General features: G+C 42.5%; 1 protein-coding gene across 12 annotated transcripts in view; it reads left to right on the forward strand.

The window, feature by feature from the left end:
• Positions 1-26,616, forward strand: part of BLTP1 (bridge-like lipid transfer protein family member 1) — a 137,053-nt gene that overhangs the window by 88,954 nt on the left and 21,483 nt on the right. For 7 of the 12 annotated variants that reach the window (XM_075420927.1, XM_075420929.1, XM_075420932.1 and 4 more), the window contains 16 exons: positions 205-302; positions 674-859; positions 1,844-2,012; positions 2,556-2,767; positions 4,837-5,035; positions 5,610-5,669; positions 6,922-7,148; positions 7,659-7,859; positions 8,065-8,195; positions 9,649-9,772; positions 10,774-10,883; positions 15,055-15,145; positions 22,129-22,191; positions 23,836-24,080; positions 24,727-24,942; positions 26,251-26,431. In XM_075420927.1, coding sequence (XP_075277042.1) covers positions 205-302; positions 674-859; positions 1,844-2,012; positions 2,556-2,767; positions 4,837-5,035; positions 5,610-5,669; positions 6,922-7,148; positions 7,659-7,859; positions 8,065-8,195; positions 9,649-9,772; positions 10,774-10,883; positions 15,055-15,145; positions 22,129-22,191; positions 23,836-24,080; positions 24,727-24,942; positions 26,251-26,431 — 2,513 coding nt within the window. The remainder of the gene's footprint in view (positions 1-204; positions 303-673; positions 860-1,843; positions 2,013-2,555; positions 2,768-4,836; positions 5,036-5,609; positions 5,670-6,921; positions 7,149-7,658; positions 7,860-8,064; positions 8,196-9,648; positions 9,773-10,773; positions 10,884-15,054; positions 15,146-22,128; positions 22,192-23,835; positions 24,081-24,726; positions 24,943-26,250; positions 26,432-26,616) is intronic. The other 5 variants (XM_075420934.1, XM_075420936.1, XM_075420933.1 and 2 more) reach the window with 4 other exon arrangements.

A 26,616-nucleotide genomic window follows, 5' to 3' on the forward strand; every position in this document is an offset into this window, starting at 1 on the left:
AATTGTTTGTAGAGAGCCATGAACTACATGTAGCAAGCTGAAACTGCAGTGATGTCTTCCATCCTCAACCGATATTTGTTTTTATAAATCTTCAACTAGTCACTGTTGAAAATGAGGCTTAATTCACTGTCACTTTTTTTAATATCTATTTGTTTTAAAATGTTTTCTTTGTTAACTCTGAATGACTGTATTTAATGTGTACAGGAGGGGAGCAGCCAATACCTCTTTGGAATGAACATGATGGCACAACTGATGGAGAAAAACCAAAAATTCTTCTTTACTCACTGAGCCTACAGTTTAAGGTAATCTTACGATGACAAAATAGGGGTCCTAGATGTTATTAATGGCTTTTGGGTTTTCACCTCAAAGCTTATTGAATCAGGAATACTCTGCATGAAGAAAAAGACCTTAAGTTTGGTTCCTGTAATCTTTTAAAATAGTTTAGTGGCATTGCATTGCGAAAAATTATTATGCACAGTGCGGGGGAGGGGGGGAGAGGTCTGTGGTTTTCTTCCCCTTCTCTGTATGTCTCTGAACCAGATTCTGATAACTTTGTACTTATTCATTAGGGAATTCAAGTGAACCAGATCCTGATAACTTTGTACCTTCCTTATTCATTAGGGAATTCAAGTGAACCAGATCCTGATAACTTTGTACTTTCCTTATTCATTAGGGAATTCAAGTGACGGCTACAACTCCCTCAATGCGAGCTGTGAGATTTGAAACTGGATTGATAGAACTTGAACTCTCAAACAGACTGCAAACCAAAGCAATGCCTGGAAGTAGCAGCTACCTCAAACTGTTTGGGAAATGCCAGGTGGATTTAAATCTAGCACTAGGACAGATTGTTAAACATCAGGTTAGTGATCAGCATCTTTGCCTGTGTGTGATTAAAAAAACACATAACCAAGCCAAGAGGCTGTCTGCATTGCTGGGTTTTTTTCTGATCTGGCTGTGGAGTGGGTGTAAAGTGTAGGGGGGCTGGGGAAGGTGTTGCTTTTTGTTTGAGGGGGGTTTTTTGGTTGTTTTTTTTTTTTCAGCTTGTTGTCTTTTTTTAGTTTAAGCATTCTGCAGCACACAGTTACGGAAATTTACTTCCTGAGTATGCTCTCATATTTTGTTAAGTAGTGGTTCAAAATAAATTTTCTCGCTTCAGTCAAGAAGGGACTGGAGATGACATTTCAGAAGAATTAGCAAATCTTCATTATGAAGGCCAGTGTACATGCATAAAAGATGGAAGGAATCAAGTATGGGCTCTCCTGCCCCCCCCCACGATATTAATATCTTAGAATTTATTAGCCCTTTGCAACAGTCATGGCCTTGCTACTGAGTGAAATTCAAAATTTTTGTTGATATTGCTATAATTTTTAGATTACATGAATGAAATAATAAGATCAGAGAAGATCCAAACTTGACTTGGCCTCCATTTTGACCTAGTTTGTCTGTGTTAGTTTGACAGTTGTTATCTCTTGGATTCTTAAACCCACTGTTACCTGGAATCACTAATTGTATGATATGAAAATATTTTGTGATGCCTAGAAACAAACAAATACAAGTGTTAAAACCTGTAAAAGTACTGTCACAATACAGGATCTAGATGTATAAATAGTTATTTCAGTTAATATTTTATGATAAGGAAAATAACACTGCGATCAGAATTTAATGTAAGAAATTGAATATCCTCAAAGGAGGAGGCAAACAGAGAAAAAGGTGAAAGGAGACATCTTTACTTCTTGTTGTAATTTTACATTTTGTCAAAAGCAGTAATTAAATTATTTTCCCCATCCCTGAACTCCTCCCTGCTGCAAACCCCTCCTCCTTCCCATTTTTTGAACATTTTAAGGTTTATGAAGAAGCTGGCTCAGACTTTCATCAAGTGGCCTATTTCAAGACAAGAATTGGATTAAGAAATGCTCTCCGAGAAGAAATAAGCGGCTCATCAGATAGAGAAGCTGTGCTCATTACTTTGAACAGACCAATTGTTTTTGCTCAGCCTGTGGCCTTTGATAGAGGTATTGAAGAGACAATTGCTACAAAATTGTCTTCATGCTGAGGAAGCTATGTATTTTTTTTTTCAGGGTGGCTTGATTATTCATGATACACATGATAGTATATTTCATGTTAAATCAGAATGTTAAGTATAATAAACTAAATGAGAAATTTAGCAGATCTACTGCATGCCCAACAGGTTAATAATTCTTAACATCAAAAATTCCATTGGCTGAGGTGATTAGTTTTCAGGTGGTTTGGAGGAAGTTGCTTTTCTAAGTCTCTACAAATGAATAATGCTGAGAACAGCATTGCTTTCCGTATTTTATTGTGTTAACTTTGATGCTAAATGATTGGCTTTGTCCATCTTTTCCTTTGCAGCATGAGCCTCTTCACTATATCCTGCGTGTGTGTGTGTGTATGTCCCTTGTTGTACCTCCACTGTCCTAAAATAATAGAGAAACTGTAATTAAAAAAACTTTCTTTTTCTAGTGAATTTGCTTTTTTTTTTTTTTTTTTTTTGCATGTGTTGATTTCAATTAAATGTTTCTGGTTTCTTCATAAAGCTGTGCTGTTTTGGCTGAACTACAAGGCTGCTTATGACAACTGGAATGAACAGAGAATGGCTTTACATAAAGATATTCATGTGGCCACAAAAGAAGTAGTGGATATGCTGCCTGGAATCCAACAAACCTCTGCGCAGGCTTTTGGGACTCTGTTTCTTCAGCTGACTGTCAATGACTTGGGAATTTGCCTGCCCATCACAAACACACCTCAGGTAACAAAAATGTCTGAAGCAACGTGACTATTGGTAGTCTGTTGAATTATCTGTTTGTATGTGGTACATGGCTTTGTAATTGTTTACCACACCAACATGAAAGTTACAGGATGCTGATAATTGCACTAGTGGCATTGCTTGTAATAGAAATAGTTTTCTCATTTATAGAACACCTAGGTTATGCATGTTTCAATTGGTGTGCATGTTTTAGGGAAATGTAACAGATTCTTATTTACACCACATATGAGCTCAGAATTTTGGAAGTCCTTGGAAATGTTTCAGATGAAATGTGTTTTCTTGAAAGCTTCCATCACTAATTCCAGCTAATCCTTTATTTTTTCGTATGATTATACATAGAAAAACTCTGAAAACTGTTGGCTTTAATGTGATGTTCTCTTTTGTTTAATTAAAGCAAGGAATGAGAGTATGAGTAACTACTTGAGATACAATAGATATATGTTTTTCAAACATATTTAGGAACTTGGACTGGGTTAAAGAAACATCTTTAAAATGCAGTCATTGACAAAAAGTATATCCTTGTAGCACAGGGTAAGTTTAATATGTGACACAGGATGATGTATTCCCTAATGTGCAGTTAACTAGTTTCTGTATTAAAGTAATGCCTACACAGTGCATTGCGCAGTGTGTTAATGAAACTTGTTCTGTAAGGGAACATGCACTGCATTATGTTTCTGGAACACCTTTGAGTCTTAAGATTAAGGATGAATGGCTCAGTAATGCATTCCCAGAGTAATGCTTTGTAGCCATGCAAATCCTTCTTCGCTGGCTGTTCAGTTTGTTGTCAGTTTCTTGACAATCAATGCAGCATTGTCCAACACATTCCCCCATTTGATTTGACCTTTAGCTCTCTGTGCTGATTCTTTTTTCAGATAGATGGGACAGTACCTAAATCAGTGGACCTAGCTTTCTTGAAAATCTCTGTTCTCAGTTAAGAAACAGTTCTGTGCAGACTTCTTACTCTCTCTGTTCTTCCTTTCTTAAAAATGACTGCAGTTATGCTTGTCTCTTCATATATATACAAGGTGAAGGTGGGATCTGCACCTCTTAGGTATAAAATTGAAAAATATTACATTGCCAGTTGACAGCAGTTTAAAAAATACATGAAGCAGTAGAGCATTATTAGGATAGGTAATGTTAGATGGCTTTGAGAGGAAATCTTGGATTCCGAGACTGTTCCTGCGTTGAACTGAGAGTATTCTTAATGGGGAATAATTCCAGAACAGGGATGAATCATTTTAGTGGTGTAGAAGAAAATAGTCATAATGCGTAGAAATGTAAAGGAGTAATGAGGTCAATTACCTTGAAGTCATAACAACATAACATTTTGATTGTGAATCTTCTGTCTGGCAGCTATGGACAAAGCAGATGGCATATCATGCTTTTATGTGTTACAAATGATAGTAAATCATTAAAACCCCATTCTGGCTTATGAATTCTTAAGTTCTATATAGAATAGCGTATTTACAAGACTTATGCTGGATCAAAAGAAGTCTAGCTTTATAGAAGGAAATATGTGGGCTTTTTTGCAAGTAAACAAAATTATAGACCTTCATATGTAAAGGGCTGGAAAACTGGAAAATAATTAGGCAGTCAGTCTGCTTCTTTAGGACTCTGCATAATTGTAGGTATCAAAATAAACACAAAAAATCTAAAAATTAAAGCTACTTTTTGTTGTTGCTCAACTTGTGCAGCCCTTCTTGGAGGAAAGAATCAATCATGAGCTTGTGTTCTGTGGTCATGGGGCCATGCAGTTCATAGCCCTTGGTCGCCTAGTCCTTGATCAAACATGGATTTTCCTTTCTTTTCCAGATAAGTTTGACTCCCAGTGTCCTAATATATTTATAATGTAGGTAATGTATTTATAATGCAATACGTAGTATGGACAGATGTGATGCTTTTGAAAGTTTCTGCAGAGGAGGAAAAATACAAGAAGATACAAGAAGGGGATCAGTTTTCTAACAGGGAAAGATAAACAACATTTAACGCATGTGCAATATCACTTTGACATTGCAATGACCAGTAAATTCTCTCTGTGATTTATTTTCCAGTCTAACCACACTGCAGATCTTGACACTGGCTCTGCTTTAGTCCTGACTATTGAAAGCACGTTAATCACTGCCTGCTCCTCAGAGTCTTTAGTTAGCAAAGGTCATTTTAAAAACTTCTGTATCCGCTTTGCTGACGGCTTTGAGACAAGTTGGGATGACTGGAAACCAGAAATAAGAGGAGATCTAGTCATGAACGCATGTAAGTGGGTGTGATTTCATGCTGGACGATAGTATTTCAGATATAAATCTACTTTTACCCTTTGCTGTGACTTTAAAAACCTCTGAAGCAAAAGACAAAGAAAAGGCCTTGGCCTTTTGAAAGCAAAGTAATATGGATCTAAAATGTTGTATTCCTTTGTTGTTTTCCTTTATTAATAAACTTTGTTGCTGTATGTCTCATTATAACCATTTAAGCTCTGTCTGAGAGATGTTGGAAGAGTTGGATGCATTGCTTTCATATAATTTTGTAAGATCTCAGTAAGTTTTTAATAGTTTAATATAGATGATTTTCATGTTTTTATATATATCTTTCATTATGGTGAAGGTTCTAGAATTTTTATGGAATTTTAAGTTAATATAAACTTGGATGTTATGAAGCAGATTTCCTTTACTAAATAACAAAAGTAATTCAATGGGAATTAAAACTAAACCTCCTATCCAACAATACCCATGCTTTAATTGTGGAGTGCAGGAGACAGGAGGAATTTGGAAGGGCTGGTCTGAAGCATCTTTGTCGGCCTAATCAGTGTATGTACTTCATATATTTCATGTAGGTGTTGTGCCAGATGGTACATACGAAGTATGTTCTAGGACAACAGGACAGGCTGCAGCAGGTAATACACTTTTTTAATAAATCGAGTCCTATATAAATAAAGCATTCACAAAATATGAAATTTGAATCCTTTAACTGTACTGTAATTTAATTGGTGGTTTGTTTTTTTTGTTTTGTTTATTATCTTGTTTTCCTGGTAAAACTCCTCAGTCTTTTTATCTGCTCCATCTTTTCAAGCTATTCTAGGTTTTGAGTCACGTCAGCCACACTGGTTTTAGATTTTTACCTGCAGGCAAACACACCATGTATATGTATTCATTCCTTCCTTGGAGAATAGTCCTTTATAACAGTAGTGTTGTCCTACTGCTTCCTGTCCTAGATACTGTTAAATCTTCCAGTCCCTCTGAAGCTGACACTTTGCATCCTGAGCTCCCATTCCTCCCTTGCCTCTTCCAGAGACAGTTTCTATTCTTCCCAAGTGCTCTTTTTTCCTAGTCTCTCCTGAGTTGTTTGGACATTCTCCAAAGGCTTCAGATATACCTGCAATCTCCATCTTTGTCGTCGTACCTGCTGCTTGCTTCTTCTCATCTCTTTGCCCAGATGTTGTATCTGTGGTGTCTCCTGTCCCCATAGTTTTGTGCATTGTCCCCTGCTTGCTTTTTTGTGCTGAGGAGGCAAAAATGAAACACATGCTGCAACTATTAAAAATTTACCTCACATGGAATTGTGAATGGCAGAACCCAAGATGAATCCATTTAGAAGGAAAAACAGTATTGTGTGTAGTTCTGCCTAAAGCCAGTTCTGTATTTTGATGCTGAAAGGTGGCACTCATTAGAAAAATCCTGGGAAGACAGGGTATTCAGCAGGCACATTACACATATATTCTAACATCTTCCAGCACCATTATTGAAGACTTGAAATTGTAAATAGGTCAGCATTTTTATATGCAGATGGACATCCTTTAGGTTTCTCGCTGTTAGAAATCCTGTTCTGGAACAGCATACTTAGCTGCAATTGTAAGAGCTGAAGTTTGAGATGCTCTCTCCTGGTCATCAGCTTGGCTGAAGAGAATATATTTCCATTAGGTTTGTCTGTGTATGTCACTTGTTAAAGAAATATTAACTTCGTAGCTGTGAAGTACTTCCAGCAAGCATTTCAGTTGTGGAATATGTTTTCCTTGGAGCGGGCAGAAAAGACAGTTCTTTGTAACTGATAAACACTATCTTGGCTAACTAATACATAAGTCAGCATGAGGGATTTTTTTAGAAGAGGAAAAACTGGTTGAACTTTTTTTTAACTTTTTTTAAATACAGAAAGCAGTAGTGCTGGAACCTGGACACTGAATGTGTTATGGAAGATGTGTGGTATTGATGTCCACATGGATCCAAACATTGGGAAAAGACTGAATGCTTTAGGCAACACCCTCACAACGTTGACAGGAGAAGAAGATATTGATGATATTGCTGACCTCAACTCTGTAAACATTGCTGACCTTTCAGATGAGGATGAAGTTGACACTATGTCTCCTACTATACATGCAGTAAGTCAATCAGCCGAAATAAGTGCTACTAATTGGAAAAGGCATGACAAAGTATTCACTCAAATGGAAAGATGTTAGTCTTGAGTCCAGCATGCTACTCCTTATAGCTCATATAACTCTTGTTGCAAATCAGAAGAGTTTGTGTGTTAATTGTCTAGCTCCACATTCCAAAGGCAAGAAATCACAGATCATATTTCTACTGGTATTATGTGGAAATACCGATCTGGATTTGAAAATACGGAGACACAATACCTAACTGCAGGTGCCTGAATTGAAAAAGCTGTGGTTGTAGATAGACAGGTTTTCTTAACAGGAAAGTAAGTTACTAACATTAGCAAATTAGAAATAATTCTTTTTCGGTACTTCTATCCAATATGCTGCTGACTTTGCTTTTTGGTTTCACATGAAAACATTTTAACAGATGTTCTTTAACGGCTGTCTTAAATGTCTCTTGCCTGCCAACAGTGAAAATGCTATCCCAGAACACTAATGTTGCTGTTTGTTGTTTAGAAATCAGGTGGAGGTTCATTATGTGGAGATGCACGCAAGCTAACATTCAGGCAGCGGATTGTAAATCACCTGCTGGGTTTGAGCCCCACAGACCATCGATACTCTGTGCCTGTAGAATATCTATTGGGGTCAGCGGAGTGTGATTCTCTTCAGTCTAGCAGATCACATATGAAAGCAGGCAGATCCTGCTCGTGGGGACATGTATGTAATAGTTACAGTGTGTCTAACTGAATGATGGGGTTTGGATCACTGGAGGAAATCCAATCAGCTGCCTCTTGAGATTAAACTGATTCTTTTGCATGCGCCAGTCCCAATTTTAAGGTGTGAAATTCACTTTGCCTATTGTTGAATTGTACTAATGCCCAATTTTTGGTGAGGTCATTAATTAAATGTTCATTTTAAATAGGAGATTGTTGATCACCGCCGGCAGGGAGCTTCTAGTATCCAAACTGGAGAACAGCGAGGAAGAAAATTCGTGAAGCGTTTAGTTGATATTAGAGAACTCAATGAGCAAGCTAAAGTTATTGATGACTTAAAGTAAGTCGGGTTTTGCTTTAATTCACACAAAGTTTGGGAATAACAAACTGCAGCTGCCTTTTTTCTTTTCTGCTCTTATCACGTATCTTGTGGCATTGTGATGGTCAAGTGGAAATCGTTGTCTTTATTTAAAAATAAAAAAAATTTATTTTGGATTCCATAATTTAAAAAAAAGTATATATGCAAGTACTCAGCTTCTTCCCAAAGTGTCGAATTAGTCTATATTCTTTCTGGTTCTGCATTACAATGGCTGATTACAATCAACTTCCTATTGATTCAAAATCATGGTTCCATCTTGATGTATTCTCATGGTGATTAACAAAATGTATTACTTTGTAATAAGCTTGGTCTCATTCACTGGAAGAAGAAGAAAAATATTTAAATCAACTATTTTTGCATCTTGTAGGTGATATTTTAAAATTCAATCTACTATGCTGTACTTGAGAAAACCCTGAAGAAAGAATTACTTCAAATTTCATAAATTTCATCTGAACTTCTGTAAATTTTATTAATAATTTTTTGCAGTCCTGGTTTGTTGGTCTTGCTTCCCCCACCCCCGCTTTCCCTAAGAAAGACTTACTATAAATGGATCTGTCTTGGATGGGAACACAGAGATTGGCAATTATGTGTTAAATAATGAAGAGGAGACATTTTTACTGCTAGTACTTGAAATAAAATTGCTGTCACCATTCAGAGGGCAATTGTATCCGAACTTTGGGTTTTAGGTTAAATGTTTCTTCTAATACAAGTTCAAGAATCAAAATCGTTTTGTGTCTACCTTTTCTCGGTTTATGAATACTTCAGTAAATTGTGATTCTTTCAAAATAGCAGTTGCTTTACAGAGTTTTAAAAATTATTTGGCAATGTGTTTTTTTTTTCTGCAGAAGGTCATCTGCTACAGAAGGCTGTCACTGGTGTGACAGGGCTTTGGACTGTTACAGCAGGAGGATTTTTATTCGTCCTGCTGGGGATTCTCAGATTTGCCCACTATGTGTTTTTTTTTTAATAAAACAGCTGTCACGTGACTGAAAGTGTATAGAAGGTCCTTAATCTAATTGCCACAACTAGGGCTTTTTGAAACATGGGAGTTGCTGCAGAGCCATTCTTATTCTCCACCTTAGTTAGCGTCATGGTAGCACTGTTGTTTGGGGTTCTCCTTGCACACTATTTTTTTCTACATCCTCTATCTGCTCTCCTAAGGCACTTGGAGACAGAAACCTTAACATCAAAGAGTCCTCCTAAGGACGAAATATACCTGACAAAAAGTTGTATCATGAAACAAGAATAAATCCTCTGCAGCTATATTTGGCACTGGTCATAAGTAACTACTGACAAAAATGAGAAAATGGGATAATTCCCAGGTAAAGCAGAACATCATTGCAACACAGATTTTGAAATGGTGAAAATAAGGTTACCTGTTTGTAAATGTAACTCAACTGTGATTTATCTCCAGAAAATTAGGTGCAAGTGAAGGAACTATAAATCAAGAAATTCAGCGCTATCAGCAACTGGAGTCGGTGGCTGTGAATGATATCCGCAGAGATGTTCGTAAAAAGCTACGTAGATCCAGTATGAGGGTGAGCAGTATTAAGTTACTTGAAAAACATGATAGCATTTGCATTGCATATTTCTTTTCTGCATGTTGATTAAAGTAAAGAAAACGTCAGTAGTGGAAAAGGAAGGTTAAGAATATCAAATAGTTTGGCAACCCCTTTACCTTTAGGAGGGGACAGGGAAAGACTTTTCTCCCTTGTAATAATGGTGATAAGAAAACTGAAATTTCACAGATGCTATAATGTAAATGGGTTTATTTGTGCACTCACAAGAAAGAGTCAGAAAATGCGTATTTGAATATGTCATTTACACCTTCTCTTAGCAGATTTTAAAGCGATGACTTAGTGAATTGATGATTGCAGATGCAAGCATGTTAACTGCCTGGGCAAATGATAGATACCTGTTGTATTACACTTGGCATGTGTGCTTTCTATAAGCGTGTTCTAGAAAGAAATAGTATATTTGCAGAGTTAGATGATGTAAAAACTAAAACAAGCTACTAAGGGTAGACACTAGAAGAAGCTGGACGAAAAACAAGCAGTGTTGCTGGTAATCCACAAACGTATGTGGCTGTCCCAGACTCTAATAACAAACCTGGAAAAACATTATTTTCAGTGTGTCCTAGTGCATGAGCTCCAAGTATGATGCTTCATTAATAAGAAAAGATCTTTCAAATAGTAATCTGTTCGTAGCTTTTTCTCAGATGCTCTCATTTTAGCTCATGTTTTTCTGTTACTGTAGTGGTAGCTAGGAAGGATGTCTATGGAAGTGGCCAGATTATTAGCTTTGGGTATACTTTTCTCCTGACAGCAGAACATTACCAATTCCAGCAAGTATGAAAAGTGAACATGTATCCAGAGACAAGATGAAGATGCTGGCAAATGCTGATAAGAGATGCATTTTAGCTATTATGGAACAAAAAAATCTTTTTACTTTACTGGCACACCTGTGTAAAATAGAATTTTAGCTTGCCATAGCTTTTATCTGTGTTCTCAGTTGTTGCACTGAAATATTTTTGTTTTAGGCTGCCTCCTTGAAAGACAAATGGGGTCTCAGTTATAAACCCAGCTATAGCCGATCTAAGAGTATTTCAGCATCAGGAAGACCACCTCTGAAGAGAATGGACAGAACAAGGTAAGCTTCTGGGAATTTGAGATCTGTGACAGCAGGAACAGCATATACAACAGAGGAAACATTGGACTTGGGCTGTGAGGGTCCTTTTACTATAGGCAGTGGCTACGTGTGGTAGAACTGGATAGGAGGAGGTCATTTTGGAAGACAGGCATGTTCTAAAAAGCAGCTTTTCACCTTTTTTTGAAACGTCTTTTTTGACAGACTTTGTAGTATGTCAAATGAGAAGTTTCCACTTCTGCAACAACTTAGGGTTTCCTAGAGAATCCTGCTTTCAAGAAGTACTGAAGAATCGTATATAAGGAAAAATGGCATAGTGTAATCATTTAGATTTCTACACTTGATTTTCAATCATCTGCCTTTAAAAAGGGCTGCTATAATCAGAAGAAGAAAGGGAGATTCTTTTTTTTGTGAATGATAATTTTCTTTTAATCTCTTCACCTGCATAACGTGTACTGGTTTCATTTCATCATTTAATGGCTGCTAAAGAAACTGTAATTGTGTAATGATGGCTTCTAGTAAAGTGTTTGCTTTGGTTTTAGAATGCTTGCCTTTGAGTCTGTTGTTCCTGTAGATCCAGCTGAAGCTCTCAAGTTTGGGATTAAAAATGTGCAGCATTATTATGTATTAAATACAAAAGATTTGAAAATTAAAAAGGTGGAGAGGAGTGTTTAGAATTCTTTGGATTTTTTCTATGAGAATAGAAATTCATAATAGAAATTTGCTTCAAATTTGGATACTTCTGTAGAAGTGAATGGAAATTCATAAATAATCCAGATGTGAAAATGTCAGAGAGTAGATATTTCAGCATAAAACTAGCTTTATAAGTACTACATAGTGAATTTTTCAAGGTGCCTTTGAACAAGAATCTTTCTTCTGAAATAATTAGCATTCTTGATAATCAAAGCAGAGCAAGTGTTGAAGGCATGAAGGTTCTAGCTCAAGATGTGTCAGATGAAAACCACTTTCACTTTACCTTTTCGGAAGGTTACCTGAAAAGACCATAAATTTTATGGAAAAGATATTGGGACTTTTCTGTTGCTCTATAATCATAGAATCATAGTTTGGAAAAGACCTCTAAGATTATCAAGTCCAACTGTCACAGCAACACCACCATGCCTACTAAACCATGTCCTGAAGTGCCACATCTACGCGTTTTTTGAACGCCTCTAGGGATGGTGACTCCACCGCTTCCCTGGGCAGCCTATTCCAATGTCTGACCACTCTTTCAGTAAAGAAATTTTTCCTAATATCTAACCTAAACCTCCCCTAATGTAACTTGAGGCCATTGCCTCTCGTCCTAGCACTAGTTACCTGGGAGAAGACACCAACACCCAGCTCACTATAGCCTCCTTTCAGGGAGCTGTAGAGAGCAACAAGGTCCCCCCCTCAGCCTCCTCTTCTCCAGACTAAACAGCCCCAGCTCTCTCAGCCTCTCCTCATAAGACTTGTTCTCTAGACCCCTCACCAGCCTCGTTGCCCTTCTCTGGACACGCTCCAGTACCTCAATGTCCTTCTTGTAGTGAGGGGCCCAAAACTGAACACAGTACTCCAGATGCGGCCTCACCAGTGCCAAGTACAGGGGCACGATCACCTCCCTACTCCTGCTGGCCACACTATTCCTGATACAAGCCAGGATGCTGCTGGCCTTCTTGGCCAACCTGGGCACACTGCTGGCTCATGTTCAGCCAGCTGTTGACCAACACCCCAAGGTCCTTTTCCGCCAGGCAGCTTTCCAGCCACTCCTCCCCAAGCCTGTAGCGTTGTGTGTGGTTGTTGTGACCCAGTTGTAGGACCTGGCACTTGGCCTTGTTGAACCTCATACAGTTGGCCTCAGCCTATCGATCCAGTCTGTCCAGATCTCCCTCTGCAGAACCTTCCTACCCTCCAGCAGAACGACACTCCCACCCAGCTTGGTGTCATCTACAAACTTACTGAGGGAGCACTCAATCCCCTCATCCAGATCATTGATAAAGATGTTAAACAAGACCAGATGCAAAACCGAGCCCTGGGGAACACCACTCCTGACCGGCTGGCTGCCAGCTGGATGTAACTCCATTCACCACCACTCTCTGCGCTCGGCCATTCAGCCAGTTCTTTATCCAGTGAAGAGTACACACATCCAAACCATGGGCAGCTAGTTTCTCCAGGAGAATGCTGTGGGGAACAGTGTCAAAGGCCTTACTGCAGTCCAGCTAGATGTCCACGGCCTTACCTTCATCCACTAGCTGGGTCACCTGGTCGTAGAAGGAGGTCAGGTTGGTCAAGCAGGACCTGCCTTTCATGAACCTGTGCTGGTTGGGCCTGATCCCATGGTGGTCCTTCACATGCCTGGTGAGCGCACTCAGGAGGAATTGCTCCATAATCTTGCCCGACACGGAGGTCAGGCTGACAGGCTTGCAGTTCCCAGGATCCTCCTTCTGGCCCTTCTTGTAGATGGGTGTTACAATGGCGATTCTCCAGTCATGTGGGACCTCCCCCGTTAGCCAGGACTGCTGATAGATGATGGAGAGTGGCTTGGCCGGCTCCTCTGCCAGTTCCCTCAGTACTCTTGGGTGGATCCCATCTGGCCCCCTAGACTTGTAAGTGTCCAGGTGTCATAGCAGGTCGTTAACTGCTTCCTCCTGGATTATGGGAGGTTTGTTCTGCTCTCCTTCCCTGTCTTCCAGCACTGGGGGTTGGGTACCCTGGGAATAACCAGGCTGACTATTAAAGACTGAGGCAAAGAAGGCATTAAGTACCTCAGCCTTTTCCTCATCCTTGTTGACAATATTCCCCCTCGCATCCAATAAGGGATGGAGACTCTCCTTGTCTCTCTTTTGGTTGTTGATGTATTTGTAAAAACAATTTTTCTTGTCCCTTACAACAGTGGCCAGCCTGAGTTCTAGATGGGCTTTTGCCTTTCTCATTTCCTCTCTGCATGACCTAACGAGACCCCTGTACTCCTCTTGAGTCGCCTGCCCATTCTTCCATAGGTGGTAGACTCTCCTTTTTTTCGTGAGTCCCAGCAAAAGCTGCATGTTCAGCCAGGCCGGTCATCTTCCCTGCTGGTTTGTCTTGTGGTACATGGGGACAGCCTGCTCCTGTGCCTTTTAGACTGCCTCCTTGAAGAATGTCCAGCCTGCTTGGACCCCTTTGCCCTTCAGCACTCTCTTCCAGGGGACCTTCTCAATCAGCGTCCTGAACAAGCCAGAGTCTTCCATCTGGAAGTCCATGGTGGTGGTTTTGCTGGCCCCCTCTTTGCTTCACCATGAACTGAGAACTCTATCATTTCATGGTCGCTGTGCCCAAGACAGCCTCCAACCACCACATCTCCCACCAGTCCTTCTCTGTTAGTAAACAGTAGGCCTAGTGAGGCACCTCCCCGGGTAGGCTTACTTACCAGCTGCGTCAGGAAGTTCTCTTCCGCACACTCCAAGAACCTCCTAGACTATTTCTTCTCCTGCTGTGTTGTATTTCCAGCAGATGTCTGGTAAGTTGAAGTCCCCCGTGAGAACAAGGGCTAGCGATTGTGAGACTTCTGCCAGAGCCAGATGCTTGTAGAAAACTTAATCTGCCTCTTCATCCTGTCTGGGTGGTCTGTAACAGACCCCCAGCAGGATGACTGCCTTGCTGGCTTTCCCCCCCCATCTTTACCCATAAGCATTCGACCTTGTTGTCACAGTCATTGAGCTCTGTACGATCGAAGCAGTCGCTAATGTACAGAGCCAAAGAAACACAAAGTTCTGAAAAACCTTGTACTTTTTGGTTGTGAAAGAAAAGTAGTAGGTACATACTATATGGCCAAATAATTCATTTCAGTTGTATCAGAGAATACATCGTCTGCTATATCACTTTGTCCCATGTGGTAGATCACGAGTATCTTATTTTTCTATAATTTCTGTGTGTTGGCTCAGGACTGAAAAATTTGCATAAAGAAATAAGCAGAGACTCACTACCAATAAACTACCAGCCAAGTAATGTGTACCTTCCTTCTTTTTCCATCACCCTCTCCTGTTTCCTTTTCACGTACCCAAAGTCCTTTAATTATGATTTTATACTTTCTTCCATAACAAAATCATAAGTACTGACTGTGTTTTTTTATTGCCTTATATTTGTGTAGTTAAATGTTTGTATGAACGTAACTTCCTGTAGTAAAACTCAACAAGCTGCTATGGTTTCTTTTTGCTTATAGCTCTCGACTAGGAGACAGTGAAGACCTACCAGATATCCGTGTAGATGCTGCATCTCCTGGGCCAAGAGTAACTTTCAACATACAAGATTCTGTAAGAATTACATTATATGCCATATAATTATATTTCCTGTGCCTTTTGGCCAAAAGTTCATGAGATGAGTGCACCTGGGCAGAATGGAATTGCTTTTAGAATTTAGAATTTTAGAGTGGCAGGGGTTGGAAGGGACCTCTGTGGGTCATCTAGTCCAACACTCCTGCCGAAGCAGGGTCACCTACAGCAGGCTGCACAGGATATTGTCCAGGCGGGTCTTGAATATCTCCAGAGAAGGAGACTCCACAACCTCCCTGGGCAGCCTGTTCCAGTGCTCCGTCATCCTCACAGGGAAGAAGTTCTTCCTCATGTTCAGACGGAACTTCCTGTGCTTCACTTTGTGCCCATTGCCCCTTGTCCTGTCACTGGGCACCACTGAAAAGAGCTTGGCCCCATCCTCCTGACACCCACCCTTCAGATATTTGTAGGCATTTATAAGGTCCCCTCGCAGCCTTCTCTTCTTCAGGCTGAACAAGCCCAGTTCCCTCAACCTCTCCTCGTAGGGGAGATGCTCCAGTCCCCTCACCATCCTTGTAGCCCTCCGCTGGACTCTCTCCAGTAGCTCTTCATCTTTCTTGAACTGGGGAGCCCAGAACTGGACACAGTACTCCAGATGAGGCCTCACCAGGGCAGTGTAGAGGGGAAGGAGAACCTCCCTCGTCCTGCTGGCCACACTCTTCTTGATGCACCCCAGGATCCCATTGGCTTTCTTGGCAGCCAGGGCACACTGCTGGCTCATGGTTAACCTGTCGTCCACCAGGACGCCCAGGTCCCTCTCTGCAGAGCTGCTCTCCAGCAGGTCCGCCCAAGCCTGTACTGATGCATGGGGTTGTTCCTCCCCAGGTGCAGGACCCTGCATTTGCCCTTGTTGAACCTCATCAGGTTCCTCTCTGCCCAACTCTCCAGCCTGTCCAGGTCACGCTGAATGGCAGCACAGCCTTCGGGTGTATCTACCACACCTCCCAGTTTGGTGTCATCAGCAAACTTGCTGAGGGTACATTCTAACTCTTCATCCAGGTCATTGATGAAGAAGTTAAACAAGACTGGGCCCAGTACTGACCCCTGGTGAACACCACTAGTTACCAGCCTCCAACTAGACTCAGCGCCGCTGATGACAACCCTCTGAGTTCTGCCATTCAGCCAGTTCTCAATCCATCTCACTGACCACTCATCCAGCCCTTACTTCCTGAGCTGCCCTAGGAGGATGTTATGGGAAACCGTGTCGAAAGCCTTGCTGAAGTCTAGGTAGACAACATTCACGGCTCTCCCCTTATCTACCCAGCCAGTCATGCCATCGTAGAAAGCTATTAGATTGGTCAGGCATGATTTCCCCTTGGTGAATCCATGCTGACTGCTCCTGATAACCTTCTTTTCCTCCACTTGCTTGATGATGACCTCCAGGATAAGCTGCTCCATCACCTTACCCGGGATGGAGGTGAGGCTGACCGGCCTGTAGTTCCCTGGGTCCTCCTTCTTGCCCTTTTTGAAGATTGGAGTGACATTGGCCTTTCTCCAGTCCTCGGGCACCTCTCCTGTCCTCCAGGACCTCTCAAAGATGATGGAGAGTGACTCAGCAATGGCATCCGCCAGCTCCCTCAGCACTCGTGGGTGCATTCCATCGGGGCCCATGGATTTGTGGGCGTTCAGATCACTTAAGCGATCCCTCACACAGTCCTCCTCGACCAAGGGAAAGTCGTCCTCTCTGTAGGCTTCTTCTCTTACCTCCGGGGCCTGGGATTCCTGAGGGCCTGTCTTGGCACTGAAGACTGAAGCAAAGAAGGCATTCAGTAGCTCTGCCTTCTCTGCATCCTCCGTCACCAGGACACCCGCCTCATTTGACAGCGGCCCCACATTGTACCTAGAATCACAGAATCACAGAATGCTAGGGGTTGGAAGGGACCTCTGTGGGTCATCTAGTCCAACACTCCTGCCGAAGCAGGGTCACCTACAGCAGGCTGCACAGGATATTGTCCAGGCGGGTCTTGAATATCTCCAGAGAAGGAGACTCCACAGCCTCCCTGGGCAGCCTGTTCCAGTGCTCCGTCACCCTCAGAGTGAAGAAGTTCTTCCTCATGTTCAGACGGAACTTCCTGTGCTTCACTTTGTGCCCATTGCCCCTTGTCCTGTCGCTGGGCACCACTGAACAGAGTTTGACCCCATCCTCCTGACTCCCACCCTTCAGGTATTTGTAAGCGTTTATGAGGTCCCCTCTCAGCCTTCTCTTCTTCAGGCTGAACAAGCCCAGCTCCCTCAGCCTCTCCTCGTAGGGGAGATGCTCCAGTCCCCTCACCATCCTTGTAGCCCTCCGCTGGACTCTCTCCAGTAGCTCTTCATCTTTCTTGAACTGGGGAGCCCAGAACTGGACAGAGTACTCCAGATGGGGCCTCCCTAGGGCAGTGTAGAGGGGAAGGAGAACCTCCCTCGACCTACTGGCCACATTCCTCTTAATGCATCCCAGAATGCCATTGGCCTTCTTGGCAGCCAGGGCACACTGCTGGCTCATGGTTAACCTGTCGTCCACCAGGACGCCCAGGTCCCTCTCTGCAGAGCTGCTCTCCAGCAGGTCCACCCCAAGCCTGTACTGATGCATGGGGTTGTTACTCCCCAGGTGCAGGACCCTGCATTTGCCTTTGTTGAACCTCATCAGGTTCCTCTCTGCCCAATTTTCCAGCCTATCCAGGTCACGCTCAATGGCAGCACAGCCTGCTGGTGTATCTACCACACCTCCCAGTTTGGTGTCATCAGCAAACTTGCTGAGGGTACATTCTAACTCTTCATCCAGGTCGTTCATGAAGAAGTTAAACAAGACTGGGCCCAGTACTGACCCCTGGCGGACACCACTAGTTACCAGCCTCCAACTAGACTCAGCGCCGCTGATGACAACCCTCTGAGTTCTGCCATTCAGCCAGTTCTCAATCCATCTCACTGACCACTCATCCAGCCCTTACTTCCTGAGCTGCCCTAGGAGGATGTTATGGGAAACCGTGTCGAAAGCCTTGCTGAAGTCTAGGTAGACAACATCCACGGCTCTCCCCTTATCTACCCAGCCAGTCATGCCATCGTAGAAAGCTATTAGATTGGTCAGGCATGATTTCCCCTTGGTGAATCCATGCTGACTACTCCTGATAACCTTCTTTTCTTCCACTTGCTTCATGATGGTCTCCAGGATAAGCTGCTCCATCACCTCTCCCGGGATGGAGGTGAGGCTGACCAGCCTGTAGTTCCCAGGGTCCTCCTTCTTGCCCTTTTTGAAGATTGGAGTGACATTGGCCTTTCTCCAGTCCTCGGGCACCTCTCCTGTCCTCCAGGACCTCTCAAAGATGATGGAGAGTGGCTCAGCCATGACATCCGCCAGCTCCCTCAGCACTCGTGGGTGCATTCCATCGGGGCCCATTGATTTGTGGACATCCAGATCGCTTAAGCGATCCCTCACGCAGTCCTCCTCAACCAAGGAAAAGTCGTCCTCTCTGTAGGCTTCTTCTCTTATCTCCGGGGCCTGGGATTCCTGAGGGCCTGCGTTGGCATTGAAGACTGAAGAAAAGAAAGCATTCAGTAGCTCTGCCTTCTCTGCATCCTCCGTCACCAGGACACCCGCCTCATTCGACAGCGGCCCCACATTGTCCCTAGCCTTCCTTTTGCTGCTGATGTAGTTGAAGAAGCCGTTCTTGTTGTTTTTGACATCCCTTGCCAGCTTCAATTCCAGGTGAGCCTTGGCCTTCCTCGTGGCATCCCTGCATGCTCTGGCCACATTCCTGTATTCTTCCCAAGTGGCCTGTCCCTCCTTCCACATTCCATGGACCTTTCTCTTCCACCTGACCTCCGCTAGAAGCTCCTTGTTCAACCATGCAGGTCTCCTGCTTCCTTTGCTCGATTTCTTTCTCAGGGGGATTTACCGCTCCTGAGCGTGGAGGAAGTGACGTTTAAAGAGTGAGCAGCACTCTTGGACCCCCCTGCCTTTGAGAGCCCTGGCCCACGGGATTTCTGCCAGTAGCTCCTTGAAGAGGCCAAAGTCAGCCCTCCTGAGGTCCAGGGTTTTGATCCTGCTTATCGCCCTGCTTCCTCCACGCAGGATCCTGAACTCGACCATTTCATGGTCACAGCAGCCGAGTCTACCTCCGACCTTCACATCCTCCACCCGTCCCTCCTTGTTTGTTAATACAAGGTCCAGCAGCACGCCTTTCCTTGTTGGTTCCTCCACCACTTGCATCAGAAAGTTATCATCGATGCTCTGTAGGAACCTCCTGGATTGCGCCTGCCTAGGTGTGTGGTCTTCCCAGCTGATGTCAGGGTGGTTGAAGTCCCCCATGAGAACCAGGGCCTGTGATTGTGTGACTGCTTTTAGCTGTCTGTAGAAGGCCTCATCAACCTCCTCCTCCTGGTCAGGTGGCCTATAGTACACACCCACAGTAATGTCACCCTTATGAGCCTGTCCCTTAATTCTAACCCACAAGCTTTCAACTTGTTCCTCATTTGCCCCCAGGCCAAGCTCAATGCATTCCAGTTGCTCCCTCACATATAGAGCAACTCCCCCACCTCTCCTTGTTGGCCTGTCTTTCCTAAAGAGTCTGTAGCCATCCATGACAGCATGCCAGTCATGCGAGTTGTCCCACCACATTTCTGTGATGGCGACCAAGTCGTAGCCGTCCTGCTGTATAATGGCTTCCAGCTCCTCCTGTTTATCGCCCATGCTACGTGTGTTGCTATAGACACGCTTGAGCTGGGCTGTCAATCTCACCCCTGACCCTGGCACGCCAAGTCTGGGCTCATCCCTAGTGAGCTGGGCGATGTCCCCTTCCCCCTTCGAACCTAGTTTAAAGCCCTCTCAACGAGCCCCACCAGCTCGTGGCCAAGAATCCTTTTTCCCCTTTGAGATAGCTGCGATCCACTTGTCGCCAGCAGGCCCGGTGCTGTGTACGCCTCCCCATGATCAAAGAAGCCAAAATTGGACCTATGGCACCAGTCTCTGAGCCACCTGTTAACCAGGTGAGTTTTCCTGCCCCTTTCAGTGCTGTCCCCTGCCACTGATGGGATGGAGGAAAACACCACCCGCGCCCCTGATCCCTCAAGCAGTTGCCCCAGTGCCCTGAAGTCCCTTTTGATGGCCTTGGGACTTCTCTCTGCTGTCTCGTCCCCGCCAACCTGCATTACCAAGAGGGGGTAATAATCAGGGGCTGCACCAGACCAGGATGTTTCTTAGCAACATCCCTAACCCGGGCCCCAGGGAGGCAGCAGACTTCCCTGTGGGATGGGTCCGGTCGGCAGATCGGGCCCTCTGTTCCCCTCAGAAGGGAATCACCTATGACAATTACCCTCCTTTTTTTCTTAGCCGAGGCAGTCGTGATACGTGGGGCTGTCTGACTCGTCCTAGGCAACCCCCTGGATGGAGCTTCACCTTCACCCACATCCTCTGTGGCCGGTCCCTCACATTCCAGAGCCCCGTATCTGTTGCTTAAGGGCAACTGGGCAGGTGAGGGAGGCCGGGGGGGATTCTCTTGCCACCCCGAGCAGGGACCCGTTTCCATTCCCCCCCATCTCTTAGGTCCCCTCTTTCTGCTCGGTGGCAAGAGGGTAGGGGTTTCTCTGCTTCTGGTGGAGCCGCCTCCTGCTGCCTCTGCCTCAGGGAGGGCAGGGAGCGGCTCCACCGGTCGATCTCCCTCTCACACTCCCGGATGCTCCTCAACCTCTCCACTTCCTCTTTCAGCTCTGCCACCAGGCTGAGCAGCTCATTCACCTGCTCGCACCGAACACAGCCGTTGTCTCTGCTGTCCTCTGGTACGAGCGCCAGGCTCAGGCACTCCCTGCAGCCAGAGACCTGGACACCTGCGTTCTTGCGTGGGGCCTCCGTCTGGGTCCCCACACTCCTTCTAGCAACAGCTTTACCTTTTGCTGCTGATGTAGTTGAAGAAGCCCTTCTTGTTGTTTTTGACATCCCTTGCCAGGTTCATTTCCAGGTGGGCTTTGGCCTTCCTTGTGGCATCCCTGCACGCTCTGACCACATTCCTGTATTCTTCCCAAGTGGCCTGCCCCTCTTTCCACATTCCATGAACCTTTCTCTTCCACCTGATCTCCGCTAGAAGCTCCTTGTTCAACCATGCAGGTCTCCTGCCTCCTTTGCTAGATTTCTTTCTCATGGGGATGCACTGTTCCTGAGCATGGTGGAAGTGATGTTTAAAGAGCCACCAGCACTCTTGGACCCCCCTGCCTTTGAGAGCCCTGGCCCACGGGATTTCTGCCAGTAGCTCCTTGAAGAGGCCAAAGTCAGCCCTCCTGAGGTCCAGGGTTTTGATCCTGCTTATCGCCCTGCTTCCTCCACGCAGGATCCTGAACTCGACCATTTCATGGTCACAGCAGCCGAGTCTACCTCCGACCTTCACATCCTCCACCCGTCCCTCCTTGTTTGTTAATACAAGGTCCAGCAGAGTGCCTTTCCTTGTTGGTTCCTCCACCACTTGCATCAGAAAGTTATCATCGATGCTCTGTAGGAACCTCCTGGATTGCGCCTGCCTAGGTGTGTGGTCTTCCCAGCTGATGTCAGGGTGGTTGAAGTCCCCCATTAGAACCATGTTCTTTTATGTTTCTCTGTGTCTGTTTCTGTTAGTGCGTGCCTCAAATGATGGATATGATTTTTGATGGAAGACAGATGTGTTTTGGTTTCTTAACACAGAAATTAAATGACTCATTAGAGAAAATACTTGACAGTTGACATAGTAGTAATACAGTTGTTTTGGATTTTTTATCAGAGTTGTGCAAAAAAATCTTCTCGTATTTTTTTGTGTTTGAATATATTTAAGGTTTTGGAAAGGGGTATTACTCAGTTTGCTGTAGCCCTACAGGTATATCCTTCTGTGTGTTTGAAAAGGATTGTTGAATCTTTGGGTTGGTTTGTTGCTATGTTTTCTCATTTTTAAAATGTTTGTATTATGTTGTTTTTGTGTGGCTGAAGTTATTGTAATGGTTTTAATTTATTGTTTTTTTTACTTAAGTTGAATAAAACAGCTTTGGGGATTGCACAACAATCCAGCTGTCCAGGGGAAGGGTATTTTCAGGTATTTCTGAGAAGAAACAAGTATTCTTTGCCAGAGAACTAATTTATCTCACAGGGAGCTGCTTTTCAATGTTTCATCTCTTTTGCACGCAGCTAAACAGAATGTGTATCAAATTCGAAAATATTTAAATTTAAATATGTAAAGTAAGCAGAACATGATTGTTAATGAACTTTCCACAGTGTTTCTACACCCTTATGTAGCCCTAAAACTTGCTAGTTTTTGTAAAATGAATTATTGGAATTTTGTTTGTATGTTTATGAAGACTGATCAAGGCTGATGTAATATGACGTAAGTCTAGCCTTGAAATGTGCTTTAGAAGAGGATTTTAATGTGTGTGCCTTCATCTGTTACATTGTGTTCCAAGATGGCAGCCATCAACACCAGTACAAAATAATTGCTAGGTGGTAGGACATCTCACACTTTTATTGCTGTTGGAATTCCTACATTTAATGCAGCATAAGACATTTTTAAATAATAGTGGGTAGGGAATGTGCCAAAACTTAAAACCCAGTGAACAAATGGTGGAGTTTAACTGCTTTAAAAAACACATTGAGGGAAAATAGTAAAAATTTTTTCTTTTTTTCTTAAAAAACCCCAACCAAAACCAAAAAAACCAAAACAAACCAACGAAAGCAACACAAACCCAAACAAACAAGAAACCAAACTGAAGAGATAGTAACGTACTCTTTCCCCATTCCAACTCACCTCACACTTCCAGGAAATGAATTCCTATTTCTGAGAGAGAGGTGGAAACAAAACATAGAAATGTGCTTTGCACATTTAAATATGTTCACATTTAAAAGCTATCCTGCCTTTTGCTGTTGTTGTTACATGTAAGTCCAGTTAGCTTAAGTTTTGCTAGCATAGCAAAATGCTGTCAAACACTTCAAGGTATCAAATGTTGAATATTAAAAAAAAAAAAATCTTACTGACAATGTAATGCCAGTTCTTCAGCAGAGTTCTAATTGGAATTTGTAGATGATGACTGCGTAGCTCTACAGTAACACTGCGTAGGTAGTGCTGGTGTTAAACTAACACTTCAGGATATTTTTCACAGGCACTTCAAGAAGTTAATCTTCAAAAATTGCTTGTGTGGTGCTTGTGGTGCACTTTATGTGAGAAACAGGAGGCCCCTTGTGGAAATTTGGCCTGAAGTTCATTTTGTGTTAAAGCACGCATGCCCGAGAGCACAGCCCAGACTGCAGACCGGCGCTGTACATTCTGTCTTAGCACTCTGCATGCACGCACGCCTCACTAACGCTCCTGGGTGCCTCACCCCTCTGCAAGGTTCATGATGATTTTTGCCGTCTTTTGTTCTTTTCTTTCAAAATATTTTTTAAATTTAAATTAAATGTTTCCATCCATTCTGATTCATGTGAATTGGTCAAAGCATGATACGTATTTAGCTAACAGATTGGGCTCAATCACTAAGCAATGGCAAACCTCCACACCAAGCTTTCATTTCTTTCTCTTTCATAATCTGTCTTGCAATGTCTACACCTGCTGTCTCTGTATTATGAGGAACTTGGGAGTGAGAGTTTCTCATAGCACTCTTGCCTTTTTCATTTCCAGAGCTATCTGATGCATTCTCAATGGGAACGATATGTGTGGAAATTTAATATCTTTTTGTCTTTCTATAATCAGTTTCCAGAGGAGACAGAAATGGACCTTTTGTCTGTAACTATTGATGGTCCCTCCCATTACTCATCTACTAGTGAAGGCTCATGCTCAGTATTTGGTTCACCCAAAACTCCAGTAGTCTTCTCACCCGGCATTCCCTTCCAGCCTGAAGAAGGACGCCGGGATGACAGCTTATCATCAAGCAGCGAGGACTCTGAGAAGGAGGATGACCATGAAAGAGAGAGGACATATTTTTATAGGAAACCACCGTAAGTAACAGTCCTAAGGAACAGCACAGAAATTAAGAAAATACACTTGAAATACTGACTTTAAAGCTACAAAATCTGTTACTGATGGAGGACAGAATTTTGCCCGAAGTGTGTATGTGGAAGGCAGGGGAGGTTGTGTTCAGCAGAGGTGACTTTGAGGCAAGGAGGAATTCTGATCTGAAAAGGAGTCAACTGTTAGAAATTTCAGGGGTTGGAACAGAAAAAGAGAACTTGGAAAGTGAGTTTTTTGAGGCATGGGGCAGGTTTTAGTGGGACCATATGACACATTTGTCAAATACAGCATAACTTGCAGTTTTATCCCGTGATTATAGCTCCACAAAGTGCATGTAACAATGTAAATATTTGCAACTATGAAAATTATTGTAGATACCTTTTTGTTTCTTTTCTTGATTGAGAATTTAAGAAAGGTTTAGTTCTTTGTAGTACCACTTACTAAGAAAGGATACCTAGTAATGTGTTAATGGAAGATGGATCACTGTATTGCTGTGTATCAGATAAGGCCTTTTCCAGAAAAGTTCTTAAAAGATTTTATACTGAGTGTGGACATAGTCTAAGAACACCTCCTACCGTCTGTTCAGATAAATGTCTAATGGCTAATATCTAGCCCCCAATTGTGTCTGTGCAGGAGTACCTCTCGCAAGAAAGCGACTGGCTTCGCTGCTGTCCACCAGCTATTCACGGAGCGCTGGCCAACAACACCTACCAACAGAAGTATGACTGGCACAACCACGGAAAGAAATATTGACTTTGAGCTTGATATCAGGGTTGAAATTGATTGTGGAAAATGTGTACTGCACCCAACAATGCTTCAGCAAGAACATGATGACATTGGTTTACGAAGGTAAGAAACGTCTTGCTTAGTTGACTTAGGAAGAACAGGGTATTAGTACTTTATTCTGCTTTAGCTATTACGTCCATTTGGTATTTCAATCACTGAAGTTACGACCATATGCACAATAATGATTCTTAAGCACTGACCTGTTTGAAAAGCATAAAAGATGTATGCATTAGTTTGCTACCATCGCCTTATTTGTAGTAATTATCACTACTTCATAGCATCGCCATAAGTTGCAATTATTATTGCAGAGTATGGCATGGGGAGTTGCGTTTGTTTAACAAGAATCATCATATGCCTCGCTTCTGTTTTTATTTTTTAATCGTGTTATCTTTCATAAACAACATGTTAGGCTTTCAAAGCACTTGGATTTTTTTTTTTTTCAGCCTCCAAAGTAATTTCGCAACTTAGTGAATCCACATATTGCTTAGACCAATAGTGGACTACTAGTGTATTTTCTCATGATCTCTGAGGGCTCCCATTATTTTCTGAGTATAAAAGCATGCTGATATTATGTATCTTTCTTAATAAAATGCATTTTTTGCATTATCTGAGGCCAACAGAAGTGCTTTACTTCTGATCTTAATGAGGTTTGATCTCATCCTCAGTTTTTAAATTCTCCTTTCTTTTCTTGTGTATGTGATTGGGGATCTAATGGCAGCTTTACTTTTTAAAATTTGATATGTTATTAATAATATGGTGAATTTTAAGAAACTTATTTGTCAACAAAGATCATTCTTAACAAGTATAGTGTAAGGAAATGAGTTTTGCTTGTTTTAACTCTAATTATAATAGGAACAAATGAGAAATACTTTTTCTTACTGAGAAGTATACATAGGAGATCTTTAATTAGAAAGCAATTTGGTTTCTGTCTTTCCGAGACACTTTTTTCTAAGAATTTAATCTCTTTTCTAAGAATCTCGTAAGAATTTCTGCGAAGACAGGATTTACAGGAGAGAAGGAAAATTGATAAGTGTTTTCTGCATATCAAAGGGTTTTCACAGATCATATTCGGTAATGTAGATGAACTTGACTGTAAGACTACAGAGTATTGGAAGGTGTTTCTCTAATGGCATAGCAATAATTTTGTAGATTTTACTGCCTGAAATAACCACATAATGAGAATCACAAAACCAGAGTGGGCAGACAGAAAGGGAGAAGAGGTCACAGAAAGTAAAGAGTAAAGCAGAGACTGAAATGCTTCCATGATACTACAAATTTTAGACATCTCTAGGTTTTTTAATGCTAGAAAATAGACTCTTATTAATATGAGTGTTAAGCTCTATTTAATAATGTACAGTGTATTTATTTTAGGAGCTATGATCGGAGTTCCAGAAGTTTGGATCAAGAGTCTCCTTCAAAAAAGAAGAAATTTCAAACTAATTATGCATCTACTACTCACTTACTCGCCGGCAAGAAAGTGCCATCATCTCTACAGACAAAATCTAGTGATATGGAAACAACAGTGTTTTATATTCCTGGGGTGGATGTAAAGGTATAAAGAGTGTGTAACTCAGCAGGAAAGCACTTACTCTCTCTCTCTCTGTCTGCTCAAATATGATTTCAAAGCAAATACATTGTTACAGTGTGTACAAGTTCATATATATAAAGCACCTCAGCAAAATCTTTTTTCACTTATATAGATACTGCTATGATAGGAATAGTGCTTTCTATAACACT

Source organism: Opisthocomus hoazin, chromosome 5 (genome assembly GCF_030867145.1).
Source record: "Opisthocomus hoazin isolate bOpiHoa1 chromosome 5, bOpiHoa1.hap1, whole genome shotgun sequence".
Taxonomy (NCBI): Eukaryota; Metazoa; Chordata; class Aves; order Opisthocomiformes; family Opisthocomidae; genus Opisthocomus; species Opisthocomus hoazin.